We start from the raw sequence: 19908 nt of genomic DNA, 5'->3' as shown, positions 1-19908 counted from the left end.
TTACGTTCAATGTATTACAGTACTGAGAAGTGCGCTATATTGTTCGCGATAGTGTGCCACCTCGCCAACTAGATCTGCTAATTTCACAATCACTGGTCAAAAAAAGAAAAAAAGGCAAGAAAAGTAGCCCGTTCACCTCAATTTAAAGTGAAGTGATCAAACTTTTGAGAAGATATTGCTAATTTGAAATAAAGTAAGTCACTTCTTCAAGGGTTCTCACGATGCTCGTGGCTACAATATATCAATACCTCTTCTTTCTTCTCGCTACTGTGTGGGCTATTCAGGAACAAGATGAGTTTGATTTGATTCGTGACCAGCATTTCGAAGACGATGATGCTTCATACGAAAGACTTTCCCATGACTCATTACTTTGGGGTCCTTACAACTCAGGCCGGTACTTAGGCATCCGCCCAAGGATTCCAGAATCACTTCTATCGGGCCTTATGTGGTTCAATGTTGATTCTCAGTTAGGCGTTGGTCAGGCTCGTGACTTTTACGAGCAAGGAGACAATATGGCTAGAGCCAACTGGGTCCAATTCGATCCCCGTTTAGGAGGAAGACAAGTCATTCATGACAACGATTGTCACATCAACATCACAATTGACTTTGTGAAAAGTGAGAATGGCCGTAATTGGGCGGTGAAGATTAAGCTGGTTCCTCATGCGGGCCACGAATCGGTGAAAACCTCCTTTGTATGGTACTCGGGCCTCCAGGGCGAGAGGAAGAGCGATGGCACAAACGTTGCAAATGAGGGAGTCTTGAAGCTTGACATACCGCGTAACGAGAATGGGTACAAGGGTACCGTCAAGCTTTCTGGATTTTCAGAGGAACTTGGGCTCTTTGAGATCAAGATTAATGATGGTGGAGATCACACAAAGAATAAGCACCCTAGTGCACCAAAGGGAACCATGAAGGCTCTCAATCCTAAACGAACACACCATCTCAGTCTCCGTGTCCCAAATCCCTCGGTTTGGCAAAACAGAGGAATTTTCATGACCTTATTGAAGGACTCAGTGCAAGATATCTTAAGTACTTACGCCGAGGAGACTGACAAATTCCCACCTCATGTTGTTTACAACATTCGTAATATGAATAACTATGAGGGTAACTTGCATTTCGTACAAAAGATGTTCGAAGGCGAAGCCGAATTTGACGTCATTTACACCGATGTTGCTTCTCCTCCAACGGAGAGATTCACTTTCGAGACTATCCAAAGCAGAATTGACGAGGTTTTGAGTAGAGTTAATCGAAAATTTCGAAAGAATTTTCAACTCCACAAGTTTCTGGATCGTCAGCAAGAGTTCGGCCAGGAGATGTTATCCGGACTCTTGGGTGGACTTTCCTATTTCTATGGTGACCAATTGGTTGACAGACAGTCAGCAATAGATGCAGACGAATTCCTTGTCAATGATGATGATGATGATGATGGCGAGACTGAAATCCCAAAGTTGAAAGGCGATCTCGAAGGACCTTACGAGTTGTTTACTCTTGTTCCATCTCGTCCCTTCTTTCCAAGAGGCTTCTACTGGGATGAAGGATTTCATCTTCTTCCACTTTTGAAGTATGACTCCGACTTGGCTTTGGAGATCATTAAGTCGTGGTTCAATCTCATTGATGACGATGGGTGGATAGCGAGGGAACAGATTTTGGGTGCAGAGTCAAGATCAAGAGTACCAGCTGAATTTCAAGTTCAGAGCCCAGCGATCGTCAATCCACCAACATTGATGCTTGCTTTTACATACCTTCTCGACAGCTCGCAGAGGTACAAGTTTGATGAGGCTGTGGATTTAGGTGAAGGTGACTTGAAGAGCGACATTGGTCAAGTTGTCTTGAATAATCCAGAAATGCTTGCAAACTATACTCGCCAGATATACCCAAAGCTCAAGCTGCATTTCGATATGTTCCGTAGAACACAGCAAGGCTCAGTGGAGGAATTCAACCGTGGTCAAAACAAGGAGGCATACAGGTGGAGAGGGAGAACTGTATCTCACAGTCTTGCCTCAGGTATCGATGACTATCCTCGTCCATTACCGCTCGATGTGGCTGAGTTAAATGTCGACCTCTTGTGCTGGATGGGGGTTATGACAAGGTCTATAAGAATGATTGCCGGTATTCTCGAATTGAAGGAGGATGAACAGCATTTTGCGAAGGTCGAAAGCGATATTATCGACAACTTAGCTGCACTTCACTGGTCAGAAGAGCATAAAGCTTACTGTGATGCCTCTGTTGATGATGATGACGAGCACATTCTCGTGTGCCACAAAGGCTACGTCTCTCTTTTCCCATTCTTGACAAAAATGGTTCCTGCCGAGAGCGTGGACAAGATCGAGAGCATTGTGGACAACTTGACCGACCCTGAGGAGCTTTGGTCTGATTACGGTATTAGATCGCTTTCAAAGGCTGACGAGTTTTACAGAACCGGCGAGAACTACTGGAGAGCACCTGTGTGGATTAACATCAACTACCTAATCTTGGAAAACTTACAGCACTACCACGAAATCACAAAGCCGTACGCAAGCCGCCAACTTAAAGAGAAGATAGAAAAGGCATACTCTGAGCTCCGCCAGAATTTGATCAAGAATGTGTATCAGCAGTGGGAAAAGACAGGCTTTGTGTGGGAGTCGTATGACGACCAGACAGGTGCCAACAAGGGAGCAAAAAACTTTTTGGGCTGGACTTCCACGGTATTGCTTATGATGGAAATGCCAGAAAAATTAGACTAAATAGACATATTTATGCGTTATCATTTTGTCCGACTCCAAAGGTTCTCCCCATATACGGAACGCGCAATGCATGCACTAAACTAGTACCACTGAGAAAGCTCACGAACAGCATAGTCCATTACACACCAGATGACGACAAGTTCTGCAAAACAAGATACCGAGAATGTTTTGGTGCAACCTACCGAATCGGGCCACAGAAGCTCAACTCATGACCAGATTCCTATCCGAAAAATCAACAAATTGATTTTAAACTACTTTATTCAGGAGGGTTTTCCAAATGCTGCCTTGAGTTTCTCCAAAGAAGTTCAAATCGATTTAAAGCATGATGACGAGCCTTGGTCTCGTCAAGGGAAAGACGCCAATCAGTTTCTTCACACTCCAAAAAATAATACTCAGGAATTCATTGAAGCAATTACCAAATATTTGGATTCTCTGAGCATCACCCCAGAGAAGGAGGAGATAGCTACGAAGTTACATGAGAAGGATACAATCAAGGGCTACTCGTCAATACAAAAGCGAAAACAGATCAAGTATTTGATTTTAAAGGGTGATATAACCCTGGCGATTGCAGCCATCAGTACCCATTTTCCTACTGTGCTTGATTCCAATAACTTATTACTTTTCAAGCTCCTAAGACTCAACTTGATAGAAATGATAAGAGCGCATAAGTTGAAGATGAGCTATCTAGAACAAGAGGACGCTGCTGCTGAAAGGCAGTTTTTGGACGATGTGCTAATGTTTGTCAGAAAGAATCTCATAAGCAAAGTCACGCAGTCTTATGATTTGATAAAAGAACTTGAAATGACAATGAGTTTACTTTGCTTCAACTTTGATCCAAGGCGCCCGATTCAAGAGCTGAGTGACCTTCCGGAGGACTTGAAGCAGCTCTTTGACCTCTCTCTTCGTGCTGATTGCTACAAAGTCGTCAACAGAGTCATCCTTGATTTGGAGAATGCAGAGCAGGACTCTCTTCAATACAAGAGGCGAGAGTTTGCGACGTTTGATGCTAGTAAACTCGCCAACATGGATGCACCTCCACCTTTAAAACCAAGAGAGGACATTGATATGGAGGATACTGATGCATCTAGAGATCTTGATGATGTCATTCCCAAGGACTTCCCAGAGAAAGACTCCGTGTTGGCCCCGTCGACCTCAAAGTCTTCTGACGAGCTGCCTGGACAGCTAGATTCTCGTCTTGAAACGATTGCTAAGCTATGGGTAATGACAGAAAGGGTGTTGGTAGATAAGAACATTATTCCGCAAAGAAAATACGAGAGCGATAAGAAATGGCTATAGTGAATGAATCTTTTTTGGGATATATTTAAACGAGCACAATTGCATCAATTACATTTCCTGTTTCGATGTGGATCTTGCTTAGATAGGTCTTGTCGTTGTCCGGACCTACTTCGGCGGACATATTGTTGAATATCATAACATCGTGTTTTGTAAGATGGTCTGTAGCGAAGCGAGTGGGCAAAGGCGATGCAAGCAATGTAGTGAGAACTTTCTGGCGAAGGTGCTCTATAGTGGAACCGAGCTCTGGTTCTGGGTTTCCTTCAAAGTCCTCAGGGCTGAATTCAAAATGATACTTGACGAATTGGCGCAATTTGAAAATTCGGAGTCCAAGCTCATTGAGAGTCTTCCAGTTCAAAACGTTATAAGTGGAGCGCTGCTTCAAGTCATAGTATTGTCTAATGGCCTCTAGGTTCTTCTTCTCCGCTATATTGAGACGCACATAGACATGAGCACAGTGGATGGGGACTTCGGTGAAAATGTCCTTGGCATGATACTCCCACAAATTTAGGTAGATGCCTGACCAGTAGATCGTCTCATATGAGAGTAACACAACGAATGTGACGAAGAGCGTTTCCGAAATCACGCGGGATATTGGATTTTGTATAAGGTCAGATAAGAACCAGTGGCTGCTCATCATTGCCATGAACCGGCTGTCGAAGTCACGAGCATAATTGACGATGAGATCGGTGGCTTGCCCGACAAGCGGCAATTGGCTATTCATGTGGTCAAGTTGAGAATGGGTAATCAGAAAAAGAAACCCTTCCCCAACAAAAAGGTGGTCTCATCAACGCACCCGATTCGGAACGCGCGCAAAGTAAACGAGTCCTTCCAAACGAGGCACTTTGGATTGATGGATGGACATAGTCAAATGGGGATGGAGAATGGGATTGCTTTGATGAAGTGTCGATTGCAAGATAGTATTAGCATAAACAGTGGGCCACGAAAGAAATTCAGTGCAACGAGTCAGGATATAACCATAACGAAGACAAGCCACGAAGCTTGGAGATGTGCTTCGTAAAAGTATTCATCAACAACTCGAGAACACCTCTAACCTCTACTTTACGCTTGTTTCAGTACTTTGCGCTTGGTTCAGCCACTTGCACCTTCAAAATTTCACGTATAGCGGGCCCGAAACTTGCACCTGAACAACTTGATTCACGTACTGCTTCAGATCTTCCAATATCTTCTTCTTTTCGTCGATACTGAGCAAGTGTGGAAATGACCCATCATTCGTAAGTGATACCGGCACAACGCTAGGCGAAGCGTGTGCTGTTCCAGGGTTCGAGCTCGTAGCAGCCACTGCCGATAAAACTGGGGACTGGATATTGTCATCCTGGTCCGCTTGCACAGTTTCGTGCTCGGTGTCCTGAGTATTCGACACAAACGTACTGACGTCTATCAAGTCGTTATTAAGGTCGCTTACAATGCCGTTAAGCTCGCTTTGCCTCTGCTGCTGCTTTAGAAGCTGTTCTTGAACGTTCTCGTCGGCGTAACGAGAGTGGCTTCCAAGCAAAGATTGTCTCTCGTTATCGTCCGAGTCGTCGTTACCCCCAAGGCAGGAAAGACAGGCGCCCATTTTAGGATAAGTAATGAATTCGATATATAGGTATCCACGCTGAGATTGTAAGAAGAGCGCTATGTAGGCTGGCTCTAGGTAGATGCAGGTTTCAGATAAGGAAGTAGCTAATTGAAGTTGACGTGTAAAAGGATAGGGGAATCGATGATATCAAAAGAGCTTATGGAACCTGCTTGTGTTTAGGTTCATGCCGTTGTGTGAGAGTTGTCACGATTGAGTCCAAAATGTATCTGGGAGCTTGCTGTAGCGCTCGTAGTACGCTTGATCAAACGCAGACCAGAACGAGAACATCAGAAATGTTCCTGAAGTTGGATGACTGCGTAACAATAGGAGAGCAAAAGCAATCTGTAATCAGGACTCATTCAGTCATTGTATGCAAATGATTTGCCCAGGTAGTCATTTGGCTGCAAATGCCGTAGCCTGCGAAATAGTACTGGCACAGAACACAGTAATGACAAATAAGGAAATAATTTCAACACACAGAATGTCACATTTCAGGGCAAAGCCAAGATTCAAACGGACGACAAAATGCGTTTGGTTTACAAAAATTCTCTCGATCTTCAAATTGTATCATCTTCTTCAGTGTGGCTTAATGCTCTGTACCTGTAGCTTCTATTGAAGGACTTCACATGCTTTTAGCAACACAGGCATAAGCAAACAACAACATTACATATCCAAGACGCGTGAATCAAGGTCACAAGTAGTTAGATTTCTTTTTATTTGCATTTATATTACTTCTTCATTTTGCATCTCGTGTTCTAACACAAACTTCCACAAAAAGTACTATAGTGGTTATCGCGTTTTTCGCAACCATTTCACGATAACCTAAAGACGTCTCCATAATCCACATCTCCCGTTATAAAGCATGGAAACCTTCTGCCTACTTCCCCCAGAGCTCCAGGCGTTCACATTGTACTTTCTGGAAAATGAAGCGCTTGATCGCTTGTTTGAGCTCTCCAGTTTACTACGAGATGGACCCGTCGACAGCCCATACTTAATGCTACAGCATCAAGCACTCTGGGCAAAGTACTATAGGACAAATCTTGTGATGCTGAATAGCGAAGAGTTTCAGAAGTTTTCCTTGGAGGAGTTGGAATACCTTGTGGAAAATGATCTTATCATTTCGCCATCGGAAATCACAGTGGTTCTCTTTGACTTCACCGATTATACCAACTCCGTCTCCTTCTTGTACACCATGTTCCGAAAGTACTTCCCGCAACTCAAGAGGTTCACTAGAAACTTCAGCGTGCAGTTGTTGCTCGTGGAGAGTGTGCCAGTGGAAAACACGTTACTCAAGCTGCTATTTGAGCCTTTATGCTCCAGTGAGTATAATGTCAACTGGTTCACGATCAAATACCATCCAGGGATGGGGAAAAAGGCAAGAGATCCAGGGTCATTACGATTCCAGCCAAAGGAGTTGCTACAACCGGGAAACGAGATAGCCATCACCAATTTACAATTGCACTTGTTCAATTCCACGCATTTGTTAAAGCATTTGGTGGATGAAAGCGGTTGTTTCTACTGCAGTAACCTTAAGTCGTTGGATCTCTCCTTCAATAATATCACAGACCACATTCTTGAGACTCTCCGGCTCCCAGCTCTGCTCGAGCACTTGAACCTTTCCAATAACCTGTTGAAGATCGTGACAAATCGCACGTTCAAATTCCATCACTTGAACAACTTGAAAAGCCTCAACCTTTCCAATAATAATATTATGAAGTTGGAGCTCCACGATCACCAGAGTACCGAACACGACTCACATTATGCATTGGAGCAGATTAATCTCGCAGGTAACTTATTGACAGGGTACCGATGTCTCTCGGAGTGCAATCTCTTTAGAGAAGTGAGGAATATTGACCTTTCCAAGAACCTTATAGAGAATCTTACTCCTTTTCCCTTTCTGGCTGTCATGATTGACGTGAGCGGGAATTACTTTGCCTTGCACGGTCACCAAATGGTGGGTGTTTTCCCAAGAGGACTCAGGAAGCTTTGTGTGAGCGCAGCCATGCCCACCGACCAGTGTTACGGGGAGTTTGCGAGGTTTCTTATTCTGGAGGCAGAATTGTGGAACCTTGTAGAGCTACAGATCTGTGGAGTGAACCCAGAGCTTCCTCGCGAGGTGTTGTGAATGCCCAGCACGGTTCGTTTTAATTATGATGTAGTTCATCTTAATCTCCAAGGGTATTGGATATATCATGTGGTTTCCCAGCAATTGTGTTCTGTCCTGCAAAGTAGGTATGTAGAGACTCTGGCCCCCATACCGATGTAGGGAGACTCCGCGAAACTCATACTTACTCAGCATTATCATTATTGATAAGACCTACATCCACAAAGTACAAGATATTCACCAGCCAGAGGTAGCAAATTCACCACATCATGAGTAAAGCACTTTGCTTCTGGGCATTCGAGAACTTGCAGCGCCGTCTCTCCCCTCAGAAAAAGCCAATTGGTTTAGACCACTATTTGTTGGCCACCAAATCCACCACATCCGACTTTCCAGCATCGGCACCCATGTTCATCACTTGGAACAAAGATGACGATTTGAGAGGTTGTATAGGTACGTTTCTGCCTTTGAACACAGAGAAGGGCGTGGCCAAATATGCTCTTGTGAGCGCCTTTGAGGATCCCAGATTCCCACCCATTACAGCCAAAGAGCTTCCACAATTGTCCGTTAGTGTGACATTGCTTGACAAGTTTGAGAAAATCTCAGCTCCCCTCGACTGGACTGTTGGGAAGCACGGGCTCAAGGTTTATTTTGAGATCTCGGGTAAAGGGTACCTGGGCACGTTTTTGCCCAATGTTGCCCCTGAACAAGGTTGGAATGCCGAAGATACCCTCTGGAATTTGGCTCGGAAAGCCCATTACGGCAACTTGAAACGTGGCGACACAGTGGCCTTCTACGAGCGAGGTTTAGCCGAGGGTTGGCTTGAATTGACAACTTACGAAGGACTCAAGGCCGAGGCAAGCTACGACGAGTACCAGAGTGCAGCTTAGAAGTGTGAACGTATGGGAGCAAGGAAAATTTTCGAAGGATAACCTTTGACGTACAGGTTGCACCCGTGAAGCTACGACGAGTAGAATTGCAACACATGCCTAGCCAGTTGTACATGAATGTGATGCATCATTACTCTTTATCTCTGGTTATCTGATCGTATCTGCGGTAGCTTAGTGCTTCGGTTGCTGACAAAAAAGTGCCATTTGGTGATCTACGTTACGCCACATGTGCGCGTCTATCACGAGATTCAATTATTGAAAGGCGTGACATGCAAAGATGATAGCGCTTGCAAGGATGTTTAAAAAAAAAGAGTTGCACAATTTGAAGGTCTGTAATAATGTATTACAAAATTTGGGTCTCGTGAAACGCTGTTCGTCAAATCCATTTGAGCATTTTTAACTTCTCAACTTGAAGCATAAATGTGCGCTGACTTTGACAGGTGTATCGTCTGAGCACAGGCAACAGAGGCAAACTATGCGGAATTTTTTTTATAATTGATATTGTCTTTTATTATCGTTTTTGGTTAGGCTCCTTCCACTGGCTGCAAATGTATCCAATGGGCCATACTTAAGCAAGAAGGTGGTGGGGTCTGGTCGAATGGAAGAGGTAGGAAATACCCGGGTAGATTCGGAAGCAGCATTGTCAGCCTCACTATACTACTGTTCAATCGTCTCGGACCTGCATGAGATTGCCGCAACAGCCTGTACTGTTCGACTTTACACTTCTGCAAAACCAAGCCTCAACGCGACAATTTTGCTCAAAGCTCGCTACCCACCCAATTAGCGCCCGCTACTTGTTCGACAAATCGCTTTTCTACCGCTTCAACTGCACTCGGCGTGTCCTTCCGTTAGGGCGCTTATGTGCTTCAGCTCCAATCTTGTGTCGTTGTACTGTGCATAACCTGCCTTATTTTCCTTGGCACACACAAAGACAGCAGTAGGAGCATATTACTCACTATGGCACAAGCCAAGGGTTTGAATTTTCGTTCCTTCACATAGCACCATATCTATGCAATACCCTGGTGGCCTTGATGGGTATATATCTTTGCACACTCCCCACACTCCAAGATCTCGCTACCATAAAAAACTTGTGGGATACCCATAGACTTAAATTATCAGGATGGGCGAGTGCAAGGATGCAAGTTTTGAGGATGAGCACATGGCCCTTCGAGTTGGCTCGGTTTTCATTGTGTTGGTTCTTTCTGCCATCGGGGTGTTCTTCCCTTTGCTAGGGCTCAAGAACGAAATCTTCCACATTCCGAAAATCATTTTGTTTGCTGTTCGTTTTTTCGGTTCGGGCGTCATTGTTGCAACGGCTTTTATCCATCTTTTAGGTGACGCGTCCGAATACTTGTCAAATGAGTGTCTTGGTAACGGCTGGCACGAATATCCATGGGCTCCCGCGTTTGCTCTTATGGGAGTATGGATCATGTTCACCATCGAGCTTGCAGTGAACGAGTACGTGAAACATAATGGCCTTAAGAGACTGGACGGGTGCAGTGGCTGTGCGGAGTTGATTGTTGAAGAAGACGGTGTTCGAGAGATGAATCCAGACCCATACCATCACCGCAACAGCCTTCATCTGCATTGTGCAAATAGTCACCAGCTTCAAAGTATCGAAGGCGACGAAGTCAAGAAAGACGAGCCTGTTGCCAAGACGTCCAGTGATATTAGAGCTAGAGACTTGGAGGCCAACACGGCCTCCGAGCTTTCAGAAAGCACTTACCGCACGCTTGTGAGCATTTTTATTCTTGAATTTGGCATTTTGTTCCACTCTGTCTTTGTGGGGTTGTCGCTTGCCATTGCCCAGGATGAGTTCAAGACTTTGTTGGTGGCGATATCATTCCACCAGTTCTTTGAGGGAATGGGTCTTGGTGCGAGATTTGCAGGTGCCATCTGGCCCAAAAACCAGCACTGGGTACCCTGGGCGCTTGCTGCTGGGTTCTCGTTGACTACCCCTATCGGTGTGGCCGTAGGTCTTGGTGTGCGTCACTCGTACTCAGAAGAGTCCAAGTCGTCGTTGCTTACTGTTGGTATCTTTAATTCTTTCTGCGCCGGCATTTTGATCTACAATGGATTAGTGGACTTGATGAGTCAAGACTTCATCCACGGCGATTTCTTACGGGCGTGCCGATGGAAGAAGGTTGCATTTGCCTACGTGATGCTCTCGTTAGGCTGTCTTTTGATGGCCTTTATTGGCAAATACGCATAACTGTTATGTTTTACTTCGTTTATCTGGCTATTCAAATCTTTCGTTAATATTTGCTTCCGCTGGTCTCCGGGACTATTAGGTGATAATAATAGAATCAATCCATGGAAAGTCGTGAGTAGATTTTGCAACCGGAAGGCATACTTTTAACCCGCTCGGGCGACTGCTGATCACATGACAACAATCACGTGTTTGGACTCACTCGCCAGAACGACTTCCGTGTGTTGCAATACTTAGTAGACACTGCTTATCTCATACCGAATATTTCCACAGAAAAACCCCAAGATACCTTAAGATTCACACTTTCCACCATGACGCGAGAGGAATTGGACTTGCCGTACGGTGATGGATCCTATAAGGTATTTGGCATGGAAAACTTTGGCAACTCGTGCTATTGCAACTCCATTCTCCAGTGTCTATTCCATACCACCAAGTTCCGTGAAAAACTTCTTCGCTACAAGTATGAACCTCATGATAGAGTAAGCTATGTTCAAGGTCAAAGTACACACAATTTTACTTTCAAATATGAACAATTGTACCAAAAGAGACTCAAGGAACAAGGCAAGGTGCCTGAATCATCCACCAGTGGAAGCGGCAATGGAGCTCCACCGCTTACAAGTCGACCTTCGATACGCAATTCAATTTTTGGTAAATTCAGCTCGAATTCAACCCCAACAACTACCGATGAGCCCTCTCCCAATGTTCCTGTGAGAAAGCTAGACTACGTTTACGACGCAGGGTATTGTGATGCCTTGAACTCGGAACAGCGTGCAATGATAAAGAAACACCCTGAGCTTCACAACTTGCAGATATTTGTCACAAGACCTCTGCCGTCAACTGCTTCCATGGCGAATGAACCGCGTAACGACAATTCCACGTCCTCGACGGCATTGCTAGAAGGCGGGAATAACTCAAATACTAGCGTGAATGCCGCCGATTCTTCTGCTCCAATAACGCCACGGCTGTGCTTTGTGGTGGTGGGAATCCCGCAACCGGAGACAGCACTTGTCAATCCAATTAATCCCTTCAACCCAAACCCCGCCAGTGATCAGCGTAAAAGGTCTGCCCTCATAAATGGTCCCATAATCAATTTAGATCACCCATTACGTCAGTCAGATGGCCGTTCGCCTGAAACAGCATTATTATACGCGCTCAAGGATATTTTTGAAGCTATGGCAGAGAACAAGTCTAAAATTGGCGTGGTCTCCCCTAACTTCTTCATTGGGAAGCTCAAGGAAAAGAATGCATTGTTTCGCCAGGTCAACATGCACCAAGATGCACACGAGTTTTGCAATTACTTGATTAACGAGACAATCGAAAGCATCAACCTTGAATTGGGGGCTGCCAAGAATTGGTGTACAGATATTTTTCAAGGCACGATCACTAACGAGACAAAATGCCTTTCATGCGAGACTGTCACTTCCAAGGACGAAACTTTCCTTGACCTTTCGATAGATATACCTCCGGGAGACTCAGCCTACTCACTCACTTACTCCCTCAACAATTTCTCCAGGCTGGAAATTTTAAGTCACCAAAACAAATTCTACTGCAACACATGTCTGTCATTGCAGGAAGCCGTCAAGACGATCAAGCTTAAAAGCACGCCGGACGTGTTAATCATCAATTTCAAGCGGTTCAAATATGATGACAAAGTCGATCGTATGGTGAAGTTATTCGACTCCATATCATACCCTTTACGTTTAAGACTTTTTAATACCACAAAAGAGCTGGAGAAAGAAGTTTCTGAAGACGATTATCTGCGCCTGGATTCGAAACTATATGGTCTCTACGCTCTTGTGGTTCACATCGGTGGTGGACCAATGCATGGTCACTACGTCGCATTATGCAAATGCCAAGCTGGACTCTGGTTTTTGTTTGACGACGAAACAGTTGAAATTGTGGATGAATCTTATGTTTTACGTTTCTTCGGCGACGGTCCCGGTCTAGCCAGTGCATACATTTTGTTTTACGAAAAAGTTGACACCAAAATCGGAAAGGATGGAGAGACGCACGACTTCGGGATCGACATCAACGCAATCTACAATGGCCAAGATTACTCTTTGTCACTCATGAAACCAAGGAATGAGTCTGAATCGAGTGTCCCTGTCTCGCGACCCATGAATGGCTCGTTGGTGGAGGATCAAAACGACGAGGACAGCGTGAGAGACTTTGTTCCTGAATCGCTGGTGTCATTAGAGAACAGTTCGATTGGCTTAAGCCGCAAGACATCCATCTTCAAAAAGACGTTTATGTTTGACAGCAACAAGGACAATAACGGCATCAATGACCAGGCGACAAGAACAGCCTCTAGAGCAAGTTCCAACAAGGATGGTGTCGAGAACATGCCTCCTACTCAGAATGCATCATCCTTGACGGAGCCCAAATTGCCACCTCCAGTCATGAAGAAATCATGGGTCAATGGTCTTAAACGCAGAGAACTGAAGGTGGAAATGTACGACAACGAGAGAAAAGGATCACAGGGAAGCATTTTGACCAATAACAGCAACAAGACTGCCGAGAGCAAAGAGGAAAAGAAGAAACGTGGGTTCTTTTCGTTTAAGAAGAAGTCGAAGTCATGAGCCCCATGGGGCAAAGGATCCTTTCGCAGCCAAATACGACGGCACATCTTTAAACGGAAATTGCTCGCAACGTCTTTCCGTCGCAAGGCTTGAAAAAAAAAAAAAAAAAAAAAGTGGCACGCGAGCTCACGTGATCCCATCAGGACTCGGACTTCTTTGTAAGCGGAATCCGTCACGAGAATAATAGTTGCTACGAACTAAATTCTTCCTTTTCTTCATTAATACTTAATCAAAATCATGAGCGTTGTTTCGCCAACTATCAAAACCACGGGCACTTCCAAATTGCTCACGGTGGGTGCTGGCTGTTTTTGGGGTGTTGAAAGAGTGTTCAACAAGTATTTCAAGGACAAAGGTTTGGTTGATTCAAAAGTCGGATACGCCAATGGATTGAAAAGTGTATCCCCGCCAGTGAGCTACGAAAAAGTCTGCAGCGGCTCGACCAACTTCGTTGAGGCATTGCAAATCTCATACGAACCATCGCAGGTTTCGCTACGCGATCTCTTAGACATTTTCTTCCGAATCCATGACCCTACTCAAGTCAATGCCCAGGGCCCGGATATTGGTACTCAATACAGAAGTGCGATCATGACCCATAGCCCCGAGGATTACGAGGTTGCCAGAGAAGTGAGAGACTATTTCCAAAAGGAGTGGTACCCCAATCACAAGATTTCCACCACCATTGAGAACATTGAAACATGGTACGACGCAGAGGCATACCATCAAAAGTATTTGGACAAGAACCCCGGTGGCTACGAGTGCCCTACCCATTTCTTGAGAACGAAGCCCAAGGTCTAGCTTGCTGCAACTCAGCCCTACGAACTGACGTATAAGTTACGACACGAGATGCCATCCCGTACAATAGAGGTAATTACACTCAGATCATTGTAGAATCTTTGCGCTGTCTCTTGTTTTGTTCTTTCGTAATCTACGTCTCCGTGGAGTAAAGTGCACATCGCGGCGCGTATGCCGCGTGTTGAAGTGAAAAAGTTCACCTCACACCCAAGCAAAGTCCTGAAAACTACCTGCCCCAAAATGTCATTGTGGGTCGACAAGTACAGACCGAAAAAGCTTGAGCAGCTATCTTTCCACCACAGCACCACAGAGCACCTCAGAGCGCTCGCAAGCACAGGAGATTTCCCCCACTTGCTTGTGTATGGCCCCACGGGAGCAGGCAAGAAGACCAGAATCTATTCCACACTCAATGAGCTTTTTGGAGCTCAAACAGAAAAATTAAAAATCGATGTTAAGACGTTCACAACAACATCCAACCGTAAATTGGAGTTCAATGTGTTATCCTCGCCATATCACATGGAAATCACCCCCTCAGACATGGGCAACAACGACCGTGTGGTGATCCAGGACTTGCTTAAGGAAGTAGCTTCGACGGAGCAAGTTGACTTCTCGAACCAGGGCAAGAACGGCCCAAAACACAGGTTCAAGGTTGTTATCATCAATGAGGCAGACTCCTTATCGAGAGACGCTCAGGCGGCGTTAAGAAGAACGATGGAGAAGTATTCCTCGAATATTCGTATAATCATGGTGTGCAACATGATATCCAGTATTATTTCACCGATCAAGTCGAGAACGTTTTTGGTGCGTGTAGCGGCGCCCTCAACAAAGGACATCGCCGATATCTTGGGAAACATTGCTAAGAAGGAACTGGTGAAATTCACTTCTGACGATGAGGTTGCTAAGCAAAAATATCTTGAAGCAGTGGCTGCCAGTTCAGGACGCAACTTGAGAAGAGCGTTGTTAAGTTTCGAGACGTTGGCCATGCAACAAGACGTTTTGGATGTGAACAACTTGGAAGCAACGGCAGTAGCTCTTGATTGGGAGAGCATAATTATCAACATGGCCCGTTCGGTCATGCAGAACAAAACGGTGGCCAATTTGGGCAAACTACGTATGACTTTCTACGAATTGCTCTCCCACTGCATCCCTGCCCGTCTCATTTTGAAGGAATTGGCCATGCATATCATGCGTGCTCTAGGTAACGACACCAAGCGGGTAGTAGCGGTGATTGAACTTGCAGCGGTGTTTGACGAGAGATTGAGTTTAGGGCTGAAGGCGATTTTTCATTTGGAAGGTTTTGTCGCTAAAACGATGGTTGCATTGAGCTAAATACAGTGATTAGTGGCATGCCGATCATACAGACTCCTCCACTTCCTCCTCAAAGTACCCTCTTGAAAGACTGCGCCCTCTGTCAAATCCCGTGTGGACAAATCTGAAAGCATAGATGAATGCAGCAAGCTGGCCAAGGAGGTAGAGAGTGAGACTTCTGCTAACGACAAGAATAATAACTGCGAGGATCTGAATGAGCAAAGTTATGCCAAACTCCAATGTCCACACGGTATAGTTGGGACCCGTCATTACGAAAATGGGGCATGGTGGGGCGATCAATGCCATCACGTACAACATGGTTTTCTCATCCTTAGAGAAATCTTTGGCGTCGAGAAACGCCTTGGAAATCCTCATGATTGGTGGTGTTGATAGAGTGATGGTAACCGCGATATGCTAGGGGTTGTGACAACATAGCGCGCACGTGAAGACGAAACCACTTTGGGGAAAATAACAGGGAATCCTAATCGATATACTAAAAATCTTATATTTGAGAAATCAAAACATATTTAGTGGAGGATTATCGGCTACAGCACACACAAGCCTAGTGCTGGATCTTGTGGTCTCCCAAAGGCTTGGAGTCTGCAGAGGACTGAGTAGGGTGAGCTTCTTCGCTTTCCTCATAAGAAGGAAGGGATGCTTCTGCGGGCTCCTGTGAAGCAGCTGGAGGCTCCACAGGTGAAGCAGAGGCGGCTGGGGCAGTTGGAGCAGTAGGAGCAGATCCAGCCCGAGCGGTAGTAGCTGGTTCCCTTCTCTCGGGGTCGTTGTTCAATCTCTGGTAGCCGTTTTTCCTGCCCTCGTCAAAGCCAATGTAGACAAACCAAACGGCATAAATGATCGCAGCAAACCACAACACAATCATTAACAATACACAAATAAAGAACTCCTTAGTCTTGAACGTGTAGTTGGGGCCCGTCATGAGGAAGAAAGGCACAGGAGGCAAGAGAAGCCCCATAATACACATCAAGTGTTTCTGGGTGTATGATATGTCATCGACATTCAAGTAAGCCTTTGAGATTGCCATGTTAAACGGTTATCGTGGGGGGACGTTGAAAAGAAGGGAGTAGCCTTTAGTTGCAGTGAGGTTGCCCTCAGTGCGTCTTATCATAGGGTGCGAAAATACCACAACCGTTCCCACACCACTGCTATAATAACTACTAGCTCATCATGGATTACATAAAAAGGGCCATATACGGGCCGGACCCCAAAGAACAGGTATGTCAGACGAAAAGTATCACTTCCACGATGTACTAACAGCAGATGCGCAAGATTAACCTGTTGTTGAGGAAGAACAAGAGGGAATTGGATAGACTGTTGAGCCAGCTCCAACCGTTGAAAAAGAAGACGGAGGGGCTAATCAAGAAGTCAGCCAAAGCTGGGGACTATAAGCTGGCAAAGATATACGCTAGAGAACTCATCAATATCAACAACCAGCACAAGAAGCTTCACCTCCTGAAGACTAGGCTTGAGTCGATCACCATGTCGATCAATGAACAGTGGCAGATGAGGAAGATGACGCAGTCGATTCAGCAGTCAACGGGGATTATGAAAGATGTGAACGCATTGACAAACCTTGGGGTGATCTCGGGGACAATGCAGGAGTTGTCGAAGGAGTTGATGAAAGCTGGCATCATAAACGAGATGATGGACGACATGGTCGACTTGGACGTGGACGAGGAGCTAGAAGACGAGAGCCAGGAGGAGGTAAACAAGATCATTCAAAATCTTACAGAAGACAAGTTCTCCAAGATTGAATCCGAGGTGCCTACCACAAGCATGCCTGAGGAGGAGATCGCTGCACCAGAAGAGGAGCAAGAGGACTTTGAAGCCCTAGATCAGATGAGACAGCGCTTGAAGGAGCTACAGGGCTAGTTGCAGAGACATTGTTAGCTGCATTATCATAGAAGGGCCAAGCAAGCTGCAAGACTGAGAAGACTGATACGTCCCCTGTTGGCCGTGGACTCCATACTCTCATAGTAGCCGTCGAGCGTGGGCACAAATTGTGATGTGATGTTAATGTTCCCAATATCTTGAGGTAATGGGTGTCGGCTAGTGTTTGAAAGGGTACCTTGCTCAACTGATTCAGTGTTAGTGGTAACGTAGATGGTTGGATCTGCTTGCGATCGTTTCGCCGCCGGTGCTTGGTAGCTGGCTGGCAAGAAGAATAGGATCTTTTTGAGCAAACTTCGCTCGTCGTCGTCGTCGTCGTCACAGTCGCTATCGGAGTCGGATTCAGAGTCGTCACAATCGTCATCCTTGTTACCCTTGGCAACATCGAAGAAGAGCCCTGTCTCGACCCTTAGGTTCGATCCACGGAACGTCTCGTTGGTATTCATCGTGTCACCCACATTACCTTCGGTTGGTGGCTTTGCCTGCTCCTCAAGGCTCGCCTTCTCTGGTGGCGGTGAATTCTGCTCTGAGGCTTTGGAGACGTCATCGTATTCTACTGGCACGGTATCTGAACTCGACTCCTTTTCCTTGTTCTCGTATTCCTCGGTTACCTCAATCACTGGCTCTGGATCCAATGCAAAGTGGTCGCTGTGACTGACAAAGTCAACTATACTATCCACAAAGGACAAGTCCTGATATTCGGGTACATGCGATGGTAGGGTGTTATTTAAAGCTGGAGCACTTAGACCAGAATTCAGAAGCGCTAGTAGCAACAAAGAAACTTTCAGAAGCATCATGGGTCAACGTTGTGAGGAAAGACTGGGTAGGTGGTAAGCGCAATCGCGACTACTAACGATAATGGCTGCAAAATATGATGAAATCGTAAACTCAGCTATATAAGCGCGATCAACAATGCTGCTAGAACAGAGCTTGCAAAGTTTGCATTGTAGAGTCTTGTAGCGCCATTGACCTCTTTTCCATACTCCTCTACGTTGGTATTACTGGAATTCGAGCGACCCGAGTCGTTTGAAAGGTTCGAGAGCCCTGGGGAGTGGTTGTAACTCGGTTGGAAGACATCCAGCGCAGTCGTGGCATTTTTCAAGTTCACTTGAATAGAATCGGTCACATTACCCGGGGACGTTGTGTTTTCGCTCCTGTGTGGCTTCTTTCTCAGGTAGCTTCCGTACTCGATCTCCTCCTCAGTTTCGTTCTCGTCACACTCGCTCTCCCATTCAGACTCGCTCTCCCCCTCAGACTCGCCCTCAATGTCGAAAACATGATCAGTGTCGGTATTTGGCGGTGTCTCGTAATCGTCTTTCGCTTCATCATTCTCTTCAAAGTCCAGCTCGTAATCCTTCTGCTTCCCCAAAATCTTTCTCAATAAACTGCTCAATGTCACCTCGAGGGCCTTTTCGGAAACTTCCTTCTGAGAAGCAGCAGTCAGCAGATTGTTCGACTTCTCAACGTGGGCCCTGACTTCCTCCTTCAGCTTTGGCCTCGAGGCCGACACAAACTTCTTCTTCACAGTGTTCTTCGCCAGCGTTACCTTCTGCTGCGAAGACATATCGTGATAGAGTTGGATCCAAGTATTCAAGTCTAATGGTCGCTTCAATTGTTGCGCTTTCTGGAACACGGGTTCCACTAAGTACCCCAAAAGCCTTGAGGTTTCTGAAAGGTGACTGGAAACAGAGTCAACTGGGAGAACCCCACTTAGAGGATTGGAGATGTTGGATGCTCCGGTCAGGTTGGAGTCGATGATGTGGGCAAGCCTTGAAGGGATAGCCAGCGTCACGCCTAGACACGAGACCAAAGCGACCAACAATTTCGATGGTTTCATGAGTGAGTCTTCCAAAAGGTGGTGCTGAGCCGGAATGACACAAATGGTTGCAAAATTCGCGAGCACCATAATAAATTGAGTACACCAACAATTGAGTTGGAGAGAAGGACGTAAAATCCCACAACATTTGCCCGGTCTAATGCAGAGAAGTGATCATTTGTTTTGAGCTGGATCAGCCCTTTTCGACATATACCTTCTTCGAAAATTGTAATACTGGCCCTCCTTTAAATGACCGTGATGCAGACTACACCATCGATAGCAGAAATCTTGTGTACTCCAGCTCAAGGTTGCCCAAACAACTTTCTCGCTTCTATTCCCATCGGTTATTTTCCATTCTTTTCTAGCTCCTTGGTCCAGCCATCGAGCTCCTTGATAATCTCGGCCATCACATCGACTTGCCTCTCTATGTGGTTCAAGTCAAGCCGAAGCAGCTCGAACTCCTCCTGAAGCGCCTGTGACTTCTTCGTGCTCTCCTCGATCTCATTGAGGTCCTGCTCAAGTTTGATGTAGTTGAGTGACTGATTGGTGTTGAGGTTGACTAGGAGGTTCATGTCAATGGTAGAAACTTGAGTATCTGACTCCATGAGCTTGACCGCCTGATTCAATGCATACCCCGCCAACTTCTGTGTGTCTTTCAGCATGCTAACTGGGTAACGATTGAGCAAATAGAAGCGAGATTAGTGGAA

At 45.7% G+C, this 19908-nt stretch overlaps 16 protein-coding genes across 16 annotated transcripts; 9 read left to right on the top strand and 7 right to left on the bottom strand. All coding sequences in view use genetic code 12, as the record gives it.

Moving 5' to 3' along the window:
• Positions 1-221: 221 nt before the first annotated feature.
• On the top strand, positions 222-2723 carry CWH41 (mannosyl-oligosaccharide glucosidase; the record flags this gene model as incomplete). Its single annotated transcript, XM_029035412.2, has 1 exon — positions 222-2723. One exon carries the CDS (start codon positions 222-224, stop codon positions 2721-2723), a length of 2502 nt encoding a protein of 833 aa, XP_028890654.2.
• Positions 2724-2852: 129 nt separating this feature from the next.
• Positions 2853-4019, top strand: CJI96_0001883 (glucose-induced degradation complex subunit; the record flags this gene model as incomplete). The annotated part of the gene is made up of 1 exon (XM_029035411.2): positions 2853-4019. The coding sequence occupies one exon, from the start codon at positions 2853-2855 to the stop codon at positions 4017-4019; it is 1167 nt and encodes a 388-aa protein (XP_028890653.2).
• A 25-nt stretch (positions 4020-4044) lies between these two features.
• Positions 4045-4740, bottom strand: CJI96_0001882 (uncharacterized protein; the record flags this gene model as incomplete). Its single annotated transcript, XM_029035410.1, has 1 exon — positions 4045-4740. The coding sequence occupies one exon, from the start codon at positions 4738-4740 to the stop codon at positions 4045-4047; it is 696 nt and encodes a 231-aa protein (XP_028890652.1).
• Positions 4741-5124: 384 nt separating this feature from the next.
• CJI96_0001881 (uncharacterized protein) lies at positions 5125-5595 on the bottom strand (the record flags this gene model as incomplete). Its single annotated transcript, XM_029035409.2, has 1 exon — positions 5125-5595. One exon carries the CDS (start codon positions 5593-5595, stop codon positions 5125-5127), a length of 471 nt encoding a protein of 156 aa, XP_028890651.2.
• An 865-nt stretch (positions 5596-6460) lies between these two features.
• On the top strand, positions 6461-7723 carry CJI96_0001880 (uncharacterized protein; the record flags this gene model as incomplete). The annotated part of the gene is made up of 1 exon (XM_029035408.2): positions 6461-7723. The coding sequence occupies one exon, from the start codon at positions 6461-6463 to the stop codon at positions 7721-7723; it is 1263 nt and encodes a 420-aa protein (XP_028890650.2).
• A 248-nt stretch (positions 7724-7971) lies between these two features.
• On the top strand, positions 7972-8589 carry CJI96_0001879 (uncharacterized protein; the record flags this gene model as incomplete). The annotated part of the gene is made up of 1 exon (XM_029035407.2): positions 7972-8589. The coding sequence occupies one exon, from the start codon at positions 7972-7974 to the stop codon at positions 8587-8589; it is 618 nt and encodes a 205-aa protein (XP_028890649.2).
• Positions 8590-9709: 1120 nt separating this feature from the next.
• CJI96_0001878 (uncharacterized protein) lies at positions 9710-10801 on the top strand (the record flags this gene model as incomplete). Its single annotated transcript, XM_029035406.2, has 1 exon — positions 9710-10801. The coding sequence occupies one exon, from the start codon at positions 9710-9712 to the stop codon at positions 10799-10801; it is 1092 nt and encodes a 363-aa protein (XP_028890648.2).
• Positions 10802-11109: 308 nt separating this feature from the next.
• On the top strand, positions 11110-13377 carry UBP13 (ubiquitin-specific protease; the record flags this gene model as incomplete). The annotated part of the gene is made up of 1 exon (XM_029035405.2): positions 11110-13377. The coding sequence occupies one exon, from the start codon at positions 11110-11112 to the stop codon at positions 13375-13377; it is 2268 nt and encodes a 755-aa protein (XP_028890647.2).
• A 237-nt stretch (positions 13378-13614) lies between these two features.
• Positions 13615-14172, top strand: MXR1 (peptide-methionine-S-sulfoxide reductase; the record flags this gene model as incomplete). Its single annotated transcript, XM_029035404.2, has 1 exon — positions 13615-14172. One exon carries the CDS (start codon positions 13615-13617, stop codon positions 14170-14172), a length of 558 nt encoding a protein of 185 aa, XP_028890646.2.
• Positions 14173-14409: 237 nt separating this feature from the next.
• Positions 14410-15498, top strand: RFC5 (replication factor C subunit 5; the record flags this gene model as incomplete). The annotated part of the gene is made up of 1 exon (XM_029035403.2): positions 14410-15498. One exon carries the CDS (start codon positions 14410-14412, stop codon positions 15496-15498), a length of 1089 nt encoding a protein of 362 aa, XP_028890645.1.
• A 24-nt stretch (positions 15499-15522) lies between these two features.
• On the bottom strand, positions 15523-15852 carry CJI96_0001874 (uncharacterized protein; the record flags this gene model as incomplete). The annotated part of the gene is made up of 1 exon (XM_029035402.2): positions 15523-15852. The coding sequence occupies one exon, from the start codon at positions 15850-15852 to the stop codon at positions 15523-15525; it is 330 nt and encodes a 109-aa protein (XP_028890644.1).
• A 187-nt stretch (positions 15853-16039) lies between these two features.
• On the bottom strand, positions 16040-16519 carry CJI96_0001873 (uncharacterized protein; the record flags this gene model as incomplete). Its single annotated transcript, XM_029035401.2, has 1 exon — positions 16040-16519. The coding sequence occupies one exon, from the start codon at positions 16517-16519 to the stop codon at positions 16040-16042; it is 480 nt and encodes a 159-aa protein (XP_028890643.1).
• A 143-nt stretch (positions 16520-16662) lies between these two features.
• On the top strand, positions 16663-17367 carry VPS24 (ESCRT-III subunit protein VPS24; the record flags this gene model as incomplete). The annotated part of the gene is made up of 2 exons (XM_029035400.2): positions 16663-16710; positions 16756-17367. The coding sequence occupies 2 exons, from the start codon at positions 16663-16665 to the stop codon at positions 17365-17367; spliced, it is 660 nt and encodes a 219-aa protein (XP_028890642.2).
• Positions 17368-17393: 26 nt separating this feature from the next.
• On the bottom strand, positions 17394-18179 carry CJI96_0001871 (uncharacterized protein; the record flags this gene model as incomplete). Its single annotated transcript, XM_029035399.2, has 1 exon — positions 17394-18179. The coding sequence occupies one exon, from the start codon at positions 18177-18179 to the stop codon at positions 17394-17396; it is 786 nt and encodes a 261-aa protein (XP_028890641.2).
• A 98-nt stretch (positions 18180-18277) lies between these two features.
• On the bottom strand, positions 18278-19291 carry CJI96_0001870 (uncharacterized protein; the record flags this gene model as incomplete). Its single annotated transcript, XM_029035398.2, has 1 exon — positions 18278-19291. One exon carries the CDS (start codon positions 19289-19291, stop codon positions 18278-18280), a length of 1014 nt encoding a protein of 337 aa, XP_028890640.2.
• Positions 19292-19545: 254 nt separating this feature from the next.
• Positions 19546-19863, bottom strand: CJI96_0001869 (uncharacterized protein; the record flags this gene model as incomplete). Its single annotated transcript, XM_029035397.2, has 1 exon — positions 19546-19863. The coding sequence occupies one exon, from the start codon at positions 19861-19863 to the stop codon at positions 19546-19548; it is 318 nt and encodes a 105-aa protein (XP_028890639.2).
• Between the last annotated feature and the right edge of the window lie 45 nt (positions 19864-19908).

The sequence above is a fragment of the Candidozyma auris genome, chromosome 2 (assembly GCF_003013715.1).
Source record: "Candidozyma auris chromosome 2, complete sequence".
In the NCBI taxonomy this organism is placed as follows: domain Eukaryota; kingdom Fungi; phylum Ascomycota; class Pichiomycetes; order Serinales; family Metschnikowiaceae; genus Candidozyma; species Candidozyma auris.
The sequence above is the reverse complement of the archived record's forward strand: the minus strand, read 5'-3'. Positions and strand labels throughout refer to the sequence as shown.